Source organism: Trichechus manatus, unplaced genomic scaffold, assembly GCF_000243295.1.
Source record: "Trichechus manatus latirostris isolate Lorelei unplaced genomic scaffold, TriManLat1.0 scaffold00097, whole genome shotgun sequence".
NCBI classification, from domain to species: Eukaryota; Metazoa; Chordata; class Mammalia; order Sirenia; family Trichechidae; genus Trichechus; species Trichechus manatus.
The window spans coordinates 8,714,101-8,727,817 of record NW_004444033.1 but is presented as its reverse complement, the minus strand read 5'-3'; the positions used below and the strand labels follow the sequence as shown (position 1 = coordinate 8,727,817).

General features: G+C 45.1%; 1 protein-coding gene across 1 annotated transcript in view; it reads right to left on the bottom strand.

The window, feature by feature from the left end:
• Positions 1-8,123, bottom strand: part of LRGUK (leucine rich repeats and guanylate kinase domain containing) — a 135,585-nt gene extending 127,462 nt beyond the window's left edge. The window contains exon 1 of the mRNA XM_023737149.1: positions 7,794-8,123. Within this exon, the coding sequence (XP_023592917.1) occupies positions 7,794-8,123 (330 nt within the window). The remainder of the gene's footprint in view (positions 1-7,793) is intronic.
• Between the last annotated feature and the right edge of the window lie 5,594 nt (positions 8,124-13,717).

The window sequence follows — 13,717 nt, the reverse complement described above, 5'->3', positions numbered from 1 at the left end:
AAGGTCCAGTTTCTCATGTAAGGCCTGGGGAGAAATAGAGGTGGAGGAGTGTTACCTTCCTTCCAAAACATTTCCACCTAGACCTCTGAAGCTCGCCTCCTGGTATATAAAGGAGCCAAAGATCGCCTGGGCCTTGGCCCCAGGTTGTTTATTTCTTTATAGCAAGCTAAGGCCCGTTAGCCCAAAAAGCCTGCTAGCACCAAACTCAAATGGTATAGATCCAATTGTTTTAAAAATAGCCCACATAAGTAGATTTTCTAGCCACTTAGAGCCTGCCTGCTTTACATACTCCACGAAACTGCCCCCAACATCTGCAAGTCCTAGGTAAGTAGTTATAAGGGTCCCAAGATGCTACTGTCCTTAGAGCGCTCTGACCCAGAGGTCTCCCCTCCTTGCTGCAGAAGGACATCACCAAGACCTAGGTAAGTCCCTGCTCCTCTCACTTCCTCCCTGGGGTTTTCATGCTCACTTCTCTTCCTGGTGGCTTCCTGCACCACTTGCCTCTGGAAGACTGCCTGCTATGGGAGACCACCCCTTGCATTCAGCTGTCGATGAGTCAGCGCCAATAAATAGCTTGTTGTACAATATTGGTATCTTGTGGTCATATCTTTTCCTTGGATCAGCCCCAAACTCCCTCAGACTTGGTACATCTCCTATCCTCCTCTCCGGAAATATGAAGACATTGCATCATTACTTAGAGTGGGCAGATGCCCGTTCTTCAACTCAGGTATAGACAAGGAGATGACCACAAGGTCAGCATTTTCTCAGATCCCCAAAGCCAGACTCCCCACAGCAAACACCTCACATCTCCCTTGAGGTTCCTGCCACATGGTAGTATCATCCCCTTCTCCTTCAGGTCTCTGTTCGTTTTCAAACCTCCACAAGTCTGCCGTTATCTTGGTGGATTCAGAATCCGTAAGGGTCACCATCCAACACCCTTACTCCCAGTGCTTGCACATACACATACCTCTACTCCCTTAACTCCAGACACCTTAAACTTGATGTCCACTCAACTGTAGCCACCCACTCCTATGGCTATGCCCTAGACCTAGTCATCATATTAATTCAGGTCTTCTATATTAATTCAGGAAACCCTGGTGGCATAGTGGTTAAGAGCTACAGCTGCTAACCGAAAGGTCAGCAGTCCGAATCCACCAGGCGCTCCTTGGAAACCCTGTGGGGCAGTTCTACTCTGTCCTATAGGGTCACTATGAGTCAGAATCGACTCCACGGCAATGGGTTTGGTTTGGTTTTTATATTAATTCAGGAACTAACAATACTGCTCAGGCTATTGGTACCGAGGGCGTAAGCATGTAGACCTAAGTTATTGTCAAGGGTCACTTCTCTACCCTAGAAACCTCAGACACCAGGACTCCATTCTCTGATCCCATATCCTCCTGTCCTTCAAGCTTTCCAAGTCCTGCTGAACTTGTCCTTTGGTCACATCAAAATCTCCACTCTAAGCAACAGAGGAAGAAGGGAAGTCAGGAATAGGAGGAGGAAATAAAATGTGTGGCTAATTGCCTCCATGAACAACTGCCTTCTTTGCCATGAAACCAGAACTGGATGATACCCAGCTACCATTACTAAATGTTTTGATCAAAGATTCTATAAAAGAATCCTGATCAAAAAGGGGAAAAATGCAGAACAGAATTTCAAATTCTCATGGAATCCAGAATTCTGGAGCCACTGAGGCTAGATTAACCCCCGGAACTATTGCCCTGAGATAATCTTTAAACCTTAAACCTTCAGCCAAAAATATCTGATAAAGTCTTCTTAAAACTGAACAGTAGTTTAGCTTAATTAGCAAAGAATGTCTGCCTTGAGCATCGTTCTGTTTTAAAGAACTATTTATACAGGATCAAACTGACAATAGCAACTCGAAATGTTAACTATGAAGCTTAGGGGGCAGTGAGTTTATTTTAATGGGGGGGACAATTTGGAAAAGGAAAGTGAGAATGGTTGCACAACTTGAAGAATGTCATCAATGTCACTGAATTGTATGTGTAGAAATTGTTGAATTGGTGTACGTTCTGCTGTGTGTATTTTCAACAACAACAAAAATAAATCATTTTTTTTTTAAAATCTCCAGTCTGTTCCTCCTTTCCTTTCTCAGAGTCTATCTGTTCCCTGCTAACTATTCTTCTGCCCTATTGGGTATCCCATGGCAATTTCAATTTCTCTCTACCTTTAAGTCTCTAATCTCTTGCCCCCTAATGGTAACTACCCCATACCTGGCAATCAGCCTGCACAATGAGCCACTGCCTTGAGGTAGGGACTGTGTCATGTCCCTCATTCACTGGGGGGGAAACCTTTACAGAATGGCAAGTCCATGTCAGCCAGTATGCAGGCTCAGTGGGTAGGAGTATGAGTAGGATATGGTGCCTATCCAGACATTTCTAGTTCAGTCTGGGTGACTGACAAGTACACTAGCAAGTTCAGGAGTTTGATAAATATTACGATAGAGATACTGATTATAGGCAGGGCACCTGTTGTATGTCAGTTCTGGGCTCAAGTAGAAGGTTAGCCAAGCCTTCCTGAGAAGAGAACAATTAAGCTAAGACCCAAAGTTGCAAGTTATTCTGGCAAGCAGGGAAAAGGGGGAAGGGCAGAGAAGAGAGTTGAGAAGGGAGATGCAGGCTAAAGGAGCAACATGTACAAAATCTAGAAGGCAAAGGAGAGCACGGCCCCATGGGGGAACAATGAAGAATTCAAAATGGCTGAAGCATGGAGTGACAATGGGAAAAACAGTGGCTAGTACATGGTAGATACTCAGACATGTGTTGAATGAATGAAAGAAGCTATTCCTACCCCTGAGCTGCTGAGTGGGCTGGAGAAGACCCCAAGCCATGCATCCTGGTGCCACTTAAGTCAGCTTCTGGCTGGGCCTCAGTGCTGTGAGACAGTCTCCTATTCTTTCTTGGTTCCCTTCCAAACACCCTCCGTGGCTAGCCCAGATCTTCCTCACACTCCCCAAGCTGTCCCATGCTCACTCACAGCAGATGCCCTTCTCTTCTCCTCCAGATGCAAAACAGAAACTGACACCACCCCCTCAACGTCCTGCACCTGTCCTACAGCCTCTCACTCGGGTCTCTGAGGAAGACTGCTCCTTCTCCATCCTCAGAGTCCCACTCCCTTCTGTTTCCTCAAGGACCTTGCTTAGGGACCATCAGTTTTGACCTCTTTTACCTGTGTTTTCAACCTGTCAATCTCCACTGGCTCCTTCTCCAGGCCATACAAGTATCTGAGTCTCTTCTGTCCTAAAAAGGCTCTCTTCATTCTGCATGTTCCTTTAGCTATCGCTATAGCTTCCCTTAATAACCAAGCTTCACCAGAGTTGTTTTGTTTGTTTGTTTTTTATCCCTCAGTTTCCCCTTCTTCACCTCCAATTCACTCTTCAGCTCACTTCGATTAGGTTTTTGCCTCTACCACATCATGAAAACTGCAAGGTCCCACGTCTCCAGTGATTCAAACAGCCCAAAGCTAATGAGCACTTCTTAGGACTCTTCTTACTTAACCCATCCCCATGTTCTTGAGACTTTCTTCCTTGGCTTCCCTATCATAGAGCTCTTCTATTGTTCCACTACTTCTTGTAATATTCCTTCCCAGTATTGTTCCCTGAGTCTTCTTCATCTACCTGCCACTTAAAACTGTAACCCTCAAGATTCTCTCCTCTTCTTTCCACTCCTATCCTAACTTCTCTTCACTCCTCTTCCTGGTTGGTCTCCCAGACTCCAATGCTGATGATTCTCAGATCTCCTACTCTAAGCCCCCTCCTCTGATTTCCGGATGCATAAGATCCGTATATCCAACTCCTTACTGCACACTTCCATCTGCCCTGTTCCTGTTATAACGAATGGCCTTAACCTCCCCCAAGACCATGCCATCATTGACTTAACAGTCATTCTAGACTTCTAATATTCAACTAGTAACTTGCCCTATCTTAAATATTTCAAATATATTTTTATCTCTAGCTTCCTTCCCATTCCCACTGTCACTGCCTAATTCTGACTTATCTCTCCCTCTTAGATATTGTTAGAGTTTCCTCTAGCAACATCTCTGTCTCCAGTCTTACTATCCTCTAATCAAATCCCACCCATCACTGGGGCAGTTCCCCACTGCTTAGAGACTCCAGGTCACAGTCAATACAATAGCACAGAGCCCACCACTATCCAGCTCTGACCTTGACTTCTTCTGCTCTCACCTATAACTCATCAGTAGGATGAGTTATCTGCCCACATACCACCTCTCCACCCAGACAAGAGAGAGTCTAGTCTTCTGTAAAGTCTTCCACGATCCCTGAAACCCAGTTGTCACCCGCACACGACTCTGTATCTGATCCTTCAGATGCCGAATTGCTATGATTTGCACACATTTCTATCTCGGTTTGAGAGCAGGGACCATGCATGCCCTCAATCACATTATCATCTTCTTCCATCATTGTTATCGCTATTATCTATTACATATGTAATTTTCTGAGGGCCTGCTCTGTATCAGACACTATATTAAGAACTTTACCTAGAATTTCTTACGAAAATTGATGCTCACAACTCTCCATGACTAGGCCTTATTACCCGCATTAAGTTACCGGCAAAGAGTGGTTTTGATGCATCAGTCTTTGGACCTAGACACTTCTGCACCATGTACTCGAAAAGTACCTTCCACACAGCAATCATCCAGTGAATGTTTGTTCAACGAAAGCTAACTTAATTAAATTACATAACAGGGCTGTAGTTAGTGGATAAACCGAAAGCCAAACCCGTTGTGGTCAAGTCAATTCCAACTCATAGCAACCTTATACACAGGCAAAATTTTAATTATTTTTGTTAGTAACAGTATGGTATATTTTGCTAAGCACTTTACATCTAGCGTCTCATTTAATTCTCACAACTCTCCCATGAGATCAGTGTTACTATAATGCCCATATTACAGATGAAACATTGAGAGGTGAAGTCACTCACTCAAGATCTCACAACTCCTGAGAGGCTAAAGCAAGCGTCAAACACAAATCTTGGATTCCAAATCTGATGCTCTTAATAGCTGGTCTGTACTGCCTGCCTCAAATTCCTGAGGGCTTCTGAGACCTGAGGCTAACTGCATCACGAGCAGTCACTGGGCACTGTTACCATAGCATTACAAGTCTTAATCCATGGAACATATGGAAAATAAGCCATTGAACGTGAAAGGGCAAATGTTGCCTTTTAATTTTTTCCAGTTTATTCAGCATATTAAATGTATGTGATACTATAAAAACCCAAAAGAGAATGTGAGAAAACAAAATACATATTAATATTCAGCACTTAAATTGGAGAAATAAGGACGCTTTCCCACATGCGTCCTACCAGCCAAAAAGAAATAACTAGTTCAAGTCAACCCCTTCTCTGAGTTGCTAATGGCATCCTGAAGACAGATTAACAATGGTACTAATGAACCCCATAGACGAAGAGCACACGTTAATTAGAATAATAAAGTAAACTGGTGATTCGTTTGTGAATTCCTCTGGGTTGGAAGCTGGTGGAAACCAAACAAACATCTCGAAGTTGCAAAAACACCGCTACAGTTTTGGAATAATCACGTATTAGGGGGAGCAAAGTAAACCAGCAAGAGACAGACAAAACAGGTAATACTTTTCTACGGTCAGCCTTAAGCAAAATCATATAGAAGCAGGTAGAAGAGGAAAGAAAAATTGGGAGTCGAGGGTAGGAAAAAAAAATGGGTCAAGTGTTGAAAGTGAACCAAAAGGCATTACAAAGAAGGGAAACCTGGGCAGGGAAAGAGAGTAAGCGGCTCATGGTAGATAGAATCAGAGTAACAGAAGGCATTGTAGTGGAAGGGGGAGGAGAAAAAGAAATCAGACAAATGAGGAAAAGTAATGAAGTTTGTGAAAGGGAACAGGCATAACAAAGAAACAAGCTGGGCCTCAAGGAGGAAAGCTGATAGGAAAAGGAAATACTCAGGATGCAAAGGGGAAACCAGAAGAATGTCGCAGAATGAGGATATTGGAAACATCCTATGTTTCTGTATTACATCTATTTCTGAAAAGAATTTGAAGATATTTATACTACAAAGTCAAAGGAAAGGGGAGAGAAAAATCTAACCTAAAGAAAACATTGAAATTCAGAAAAATACTTGGTTCTGTTTTCCTGGCAGCCAAGCCAAAGAGGAAAATCTAACAGCTTATTGAAAGAAAGCAAACAATTTATTAGAAGCCAAGAGAAGAAGTAACTGTGGAAGCGATAGGAGGACCCGCAAAGGGCTAAGAAAGGAACAGGATGATATTAAGTGTAAGAAAGAAGTGAAATCGAGCGATGGTTAGAAGAGGTATTGTAGAAAAGAGGGAATTTGTACGAATGTGGAAGACAAAGCTGCCAACTAGGAAATAGGGATGGGGAGTGTACATTGCCCATATCCTAAAATACTCTCACAGCAAGCTGGCTGTTTGAACATTCCAAGGCTCCTTCAGTGTGTGTTTGTGTGTGTATGAGTTGCTTGTATAATGCAAATACCTGTGGCAGAAGTAATAAGTTAAAACTTTTAAGTTACTTGGTCTTTGAAAAAACACTTATTACACTATTCAACAGAATAATTTGCACCCCCTAGGGGAAAGAAAGGAGCCCTGGTGGCGCAGTGGTTAAAGTGCTCGGTTGCCAACGGAAAGGACTGCGGATTTGAACCCACCAGCCGCTCTGAGGAGAAAGATGTGGCAGTCTTCCGTAAAGATTTACAGCCTTGGAAACCCTATGGGGCAAGTTCTACCCTGTCCTATACGGTCGCTATAGGTAAGAATCAACTAGAAGCAGCGGGTTTGATTTGGGTTTGGGAGAAGGAAGGAGCCCTGGTGGCGCAGCGGTTAAGCGCTCGGCTGCTAATCGCAAAGCCCAGGGGTTTGAGAGATGCGGCAGTTTGCTCCAGTAAAAATTACAAACCAGAAAACCAAACCGTGGAGTCGATTCTGACTCATAACGACCCTATAGGACAGAGCAGAACTGCCGCAGTGGTTAAGAGCTTGGCTGCTAACCAAAAGGTCAGCAGTTCGAATTCACCAGCTGCTCCTTGGAAACCCTACGGGGCAGTTCTACCTGTCCGATAGGGTCGCTATGAGTCGGAATCGACTGGAAGGCAAAGGGTTTGAGTTTTTGTTTTTGTTTTTTTTTATATAGGGTTTCTAAGGTTGTAATCTTTACGGAAGCGACTGCCACAACTTTTTCCCACAGAGCAGCTGGTGGGTTGAACGGTTAGCAGCCCAGGGCTTAACCACTGCGCCACCAGGGCTCCTAACCCTCCGCCCCACCGCCTTGGAAATCCCATGGGGCAGTTCTACTCTGTCCTGTAGGGTCGCTCGAAGTCCCAATCGACTCCACGGCAATGGGTTTGGTTGCTTGGGTTGGAGGAAGGAGAGTGAAGGGACTAGACTGGGAGAGTGTTGGAGTACTTCAAACTCCTGGGAGACAGGTGCTTGGGTTGCCAACGGCATAATTTTCAAAAAGTTAAAGCCATAACTGTCATAGACACATGAAGATACTTTTTCTTAACGACCCCGAGTGTAGCGCAAGAAACTGAAACATGCTAATGAAGAAAAAAGGTATTCGGAGACACTTCAGGCAGGCGGTGAGGAAACAAGAGTAACAGAAATGCGAAACAAAGAGGGGAAGCCACCGAGCTGTCGGGAAGACGTGCTCCTGGAGGTGAGAGCTGGGAAGGAGAGGGTGGGTCCGGGGCCGCCGCTGAAGTAATTAGCAGGCCCGACGGCTGAAGGAGACAGCGAGGGTGTGAGGGGTGGGGGGACGGCACACCTCCGAATTCAGCATTTCGGACTCTGAGGACTCCTCGGATTCCACTTCGGCCTGTTCCGCGTCCTCCTCTTCGTCCTCGTCCCCGACCACGTCCTGGTCTTCGTCCTCGATCTCGTCCCCGACTTCTTCTGCGTCCAGCCTCCGATAGCGGTGAATGAGCTGGCGGAGCAGGTAGGAGGAGGTTTTGTGGAAAGCATTTTTCGGCCTCTGCCCCATGGGGAAAGTAGCAGAGAAACACTGACGCTCATTCTCGGAGTGCAGCGAGATCGACCGCGCCTCAGATGGTGAAGTCCTCACGCCTCCCTGGGGACCGCTCCCGGAGGCCGCCATCTTGTTTACTGGGGTTGCCTAGGAGACGGACGCCTGGAGGCGGCGCGCAAAGGGTTTTGGGGGCTGTAGTCGCAGCCCTCGGCGTGTCGTCCCGTCCGTCTGCGCCTGGCTAGCTGTGTGCTGCCGCTGTTTTTCTCTTTTTAACCCAGTCTGTCGCGGGCTTTGTCTCTTTTTGTTCCTGTTTCTCTTTTTTACCTCTTTCTCCACACCCCAGTTCTTTCTGTCCCGTCTGTTCTCTCCCCGCCTCGAGGCCCTTGGTAGAGGCGTTTCATCCACCCCGAGTCTCACGTGCGCCTCCTGGGCCGTCGCCTGCTCGAAGGGCTTGCTTTGGAAGGGTGTGATGCCTCTGATCCGCCAGTGCGAAAGCTCACAACACGTTCTGGGGTGCCACTCTATGCAGAGCGCATGTTAGGGGCCGAGGGCGTGCATACATGCAATGGGAGGTGGGGTTCCTGCCCTTACAATTTAATTGCAAATAATAAAGAGAAACTACCAGAGTACATTGGCCAGATCTGCTGCAAAAGACCTGCATAATTAACATGTATGAGTCGGAATCAATCGATGGCAACGGGTTTAATTAAAGTGTTAAAAAGCAAAGGTGTCACTTTGAGGACTAAGTTGTGCCTGACTCAAGCCATGGTATTTTCAATCGCGTTGTGCATGTGAAAGCTGGACAGTGAAAAACGAAGACAAAAGAAGAATTGATGCTTTGAATTATGGTGTTGGCGAAGACTGTTGCATCCATGGACTGCCAGAAGAACCAACAAATCTGTTTTGGAAGAAGTACAGCCAGAATGCTCCTTAGAAGTGAGGATGGCAAGATTTGCTCTAACTACTTTGGACATGTTATCAGGAGGCACCAGTCCCTGGAGAAGGACATCATGCTTGGTGAAGTAGCGGGTTGGTGAAAAAGAGGAAGACTCTTAACGAGATGAATTGATACAGTGGCTGCAACAGTGGGCTCAAAGATAGCAACCATTGTGAGGATGGTGCAGGACCGGGCAATGTTGCATTCGGTTGTACATGGGGTCGCTGTGAGCCAGAACCGACTCTGTGGCACCTAAAAACAACAACCAGACTACTAAGGAGCCCTGGTGGCACAGCGGTTAAAGCACTCGGCTGCTAACCAAAAGGTTGGCAGTTTGAATTCACCAGCAGCTCCTGGGAGAAAGATGTGGCAGTCTGCTTCTGTAAAGATTACAGCCTTGGAAACCCTGTGGGGCCGTTCTACTCTGCCCGATAGGGTCACTATGGGTTGGAATGGACCCCGCGGCACAGGGTTTTGTTTGCTACCAGAGTACTGAGAGCTGATTTGCAATTAATTTACATTTTCCCCACTGTAATGTTAAGCCATGTCCTTGGGGGGTTGGGGAGGTGGGGACTGACAATAGTCTTAACAGTCCAAAAAGAGAGGGAAAAAATCCCTTGTCAAATCAACACTGGCTCTGAAGCCTCTGAAAAGCTATTAGCATCCCATAAATAATTGTATTAGTCCAGTGACCTGCACTGGTATTTATTTCTATCTTGGTGCATAGGTTCTCTTTGCAGCGTTATGAAATACCCTTGCAAGATTGCAAAGCATGATTTTATGCTGTTGTGATTTTATGTGACCCAAATCCCATAGCCTTAAGCTCCACCAAGTAGACACTCTATAGAAAAGCAGAATAAAAATCATAATAACTATTATTGCCATAGTGACAGCAGTAGAGATCCTTGTAGGGAAGTTGCCTTCATCCGACTGGCCTTACAGGGCCTTTCCTCCATGCTTCAGTGACGGCAGTCGCAAGTACAAAATGATCCTATCAATGGCTGTCAGGGGAGAAGGGAGAAAATCCTTATGGACACCATCCATTGACTATTATTTTTCTCAATGCTTGAGGGACCGTTAAAACTGACATAAAGCTTTCAGAATTACCTTCCTTCTTTATCTTGCTAGTCATAAATGTAAAGGCCACAATGAAAGAGTCTCTTTCTGCTAGGCTCATCTTGCTTGCTTATTTCTTTGTCCAGATTCTTCCCCACCCTCGCCCCCATAGGGCCTGGCTCAAGCAAACTGAGGTAGGAAAGAGGGGCCGAGAAGGACAAAAATGCAAACCCAGTGTGTTTTTGGTTTTTTTTCAGCACCTTAATCGGCATTTCCAGCAGAGCAAGCTTTGCCAATGGCAATCTATGGAGGAACGTGTCTTAAGGCAGTTAGAACTTGTCAAAGAATAATTTCCTAAAAGTTACCAACATGACTCTCCTACAAATATAGAATGAAACACGTGTCAAACATCTTATTCAACTCATTGATTAATGAGAGAACTAGTAAGATGGTGAGGCAGGTTCAAGAGCATTTTGAGGAACAGGCTATTTATAGTCCACAAGGAAAGATATTCTGAAATAAGTTGGTTAAGTTAGAGACAAAAAACACTACAACCTTTGGATTGTATTTTCTAAGTGTTGTCTCTTTTCGTCCTCATATCTATCTTCTGTCTCTCCCCATTTGACAGATGACTGCGGCTCAAAGAGGTTTAATAACTGGCCCAAGTCCAGTTGCTGTTATAGTTGTTGTGAGCTGCCATTAAATCGACTGTGACTCATGGTGATCTTATGTATAACAGAACAAAAAGTTGCCCAGTTCTGCACCATCCTCACAATTGCCAGCATGTTTGAGTCCATCATGTGGTTACTGTGCCAATCCATCTCACCGGAGGGTCTCCCGTGCCCTCGCTGGCCCTCTGCTTCACCAAACATGATGTCCTCCTCCAGCGACTGATCTCTCCTGATGACGTGTCCAAAGCAAGCAGGCTAGACAATGTTCTGTTGTGATCATAAGGTTTTCATTGGCCGATCTTCAGGAGTAAATCGCCAGGTCTTTGTTTTTAGTCTGCTGGTATTTGAAACATCAGTGGCATAGCTTCCAGCATCATAGCAACCCAGGAGCCACCACAGTGTGACAAATTGACAGATGGATGATGGCAAGGTCTAGTGGTGGTGCTGAAGTCCAAACCCAGGATGACAACGCCGGAGTGCACCTTCAGCTACCGCTTTACAGGTGAAAAACGGTGAGACACCAAGAGCAAGGTACACTGTTAGTGTCTCAGAAAGAGCAGGTACCAGCCAAGATTCTTAAGTATAGATACAAGAATTCACTCAGAGGAGCACCCCTTCATATAAAATCCATGTAGAATCATTTCACATAGAAACCTAGCAGCACTGTAAGGAACCTAAAAGCCCATCTTATCCCAACTCTTCCTTTTAAAGAAGAAATTGATGGCTCTCGAGGGGCAATGAATTGCTCAAAATTGCCCAATATTTTAACAGCAGCAGAGCGGGAATCAGAGTCTAGACCTCCTGGCGCTTAGTCTTAGCTCTTGCCCGTTCACCGGAATGCTCCCTAGGCTGGAATTTGACAAACAGAATCCCTACTTTTGGATGATAGGCATCAAAATAGAAGGCATTGCCTCTAGAAGTCGAGTTATTTTACCAGGTAGAAAAGATAGGATTAGGTAGAGGGAGAGGAGCAGAAGGAAGGGAATATTTTGTCTAAACTTCCCATTAGCACAAAACATCAATAATCACTTCCATGCATTTGTTGCTTATTGTAAATCAGGCCCGTCTGTGCAGATAGCATCTCATTTAATCATTCCACCTGCACTCTAAAATGGGAATTGATAACCATTTTACAAAGGAGAAGAATGAGTCTCAAAGATGTCACACAATTTGCATCCAAAGCAAAATTTCAACTCAAGTCATCCTAGTTCCAAAGCCCTTGCGCTTAACCATGAATACTCTACTTTCTCCAAAAGTATGAACTTGTGTCTCAGGAACCAATTGTGAGGCACAGAGAGCTTAGCCTTGCTGAGACCAAGATACTGAAAACGGTTGTGTGTGTGTGTGTGTGTGTGTGTGTGTTAGGGGGCAGGCCAGAAACTCCAGGGAAGTGGAAGAGGGTGGACAGAGGCACTGAGATATGATGACACAGGAGAGCAGGGTCACCTGTGATAGCTCTGGGTCCTTACCACCTTGAGAGAGATGAAGGAGACAGGGAGAAGTGTCACCGTGATACCATAATGCTCAAGAGAGCTTCCCTTGAGGGGAGCATCCAGGATAGGCAGCAGAGAGGGGAGAGCGAAGGGGAAAAGAGCTTACCTTTGAACAAGAGGTATCAATGATCAGCTTCAGCTACTTGGTGGCTTTGCCTCAGTGCTGTTATTCTTGTCTTTTCTAAGTGGACCAGGGGTTTCCTCCAATCTGGATTCAGCACTCTGATGTAAGACCTACCTCACTGAGAATGGAACAAAGGGCAGGGATGAGCCCTTTGTGTCCCTTCTCTGTAAAGAAACTATTCATTTCCTGAGGCTGCTGTAACAAAATACTACAAATTAGGCGGCTTCAAACAACAGAAGTTTTTTCTCTCACAGTTCTGGAGGTTAGAGGTCAGAAATCAAGGTGTCCACAGGCCCTGCTGTCTCTGAAGGCTCCAAGGGAGAAAACTTTCCTTGCCTTTTCTAGCTTCTGGTGTTTACAGGCAATCCTTGGTGTTCTTGGCTTGTACACACCATCACTCCAATTTCTGACTCCATCTTCACATGGCCTCCTCACCTGTGTGCGTCTTTGTCTCTTCTTAAAAGGACAGCGTCCTATTCCGGTATGACCTCATCCTAATGTAACTAATTACATCTGCATAGAGCCTATATCTAAACAAGGTCACATTCATAGGCGCCAGGGGTTAAGACTTCAACATATCTTTTGGCCGGACCCAAATCAACCCACAAGTATCTTCCTGGGAGTGTGGACCTTGGGCAAGGTAAAGAATGTGTGTCCCCTTCTTGTACCTGCACCCCTCCCCGACTTTGTGGAAGGAAAAACAGGTTAAGCAGTACTACTCAGGCATATTGAGATGGTAGCACCTTGAACTCATGGTGTTTTTTATGAAACGTTATACTTTTTACAGAATATCATAAAATGAGGAAAGCAGATAGGCAGTCAGAGGCACCGTTGATTGATATAACAGCAATTATAACAGCAACCATTCATTGAGTAATAGAGTAATTGTTATGTGCCGGGCACCTTTCTAAGCACATCTACTGAATTACTTAATTCCCACAGGGACCCTGAAAGGTGGAGATTAATATTATTACCCCATAGTATAGACAAGGAAAGATGAGCATAGAGAGGTTATGAACCCACTCAAGGTCACATAACAGCAAAGCTCAGACTCAGATGAAGAACATCTGGTTTCCCAGCGTGAATCACAACACTGTACTTCCTCTCAACCACTTTAGTAAAACTTTATGGGAGAGAAGCTTAAATCTGAGATAATTCTATCATTAACTTCTCTGCTTCTAGGTTTTCTAATTTTCATCAAAGAAAGGATGATTCTTCATGGTGAAGTATGATAGTTCATTTTATGTATCAACGTGACTAGGCTACGGTTCCCAGTGGTTTGGCCAAACACTAGTCTCGTAGCTGTCATGGACTAGTTACATGTGAATAAATTATTTGGCCTGGAGTAGAGTAGATTACCTTCCATAATGTACAGGTAGTCCCCGACGTACGATAGGGTTACATTCCGATGACTCCGTCGTAAGTCAGTTCTGACATAAATT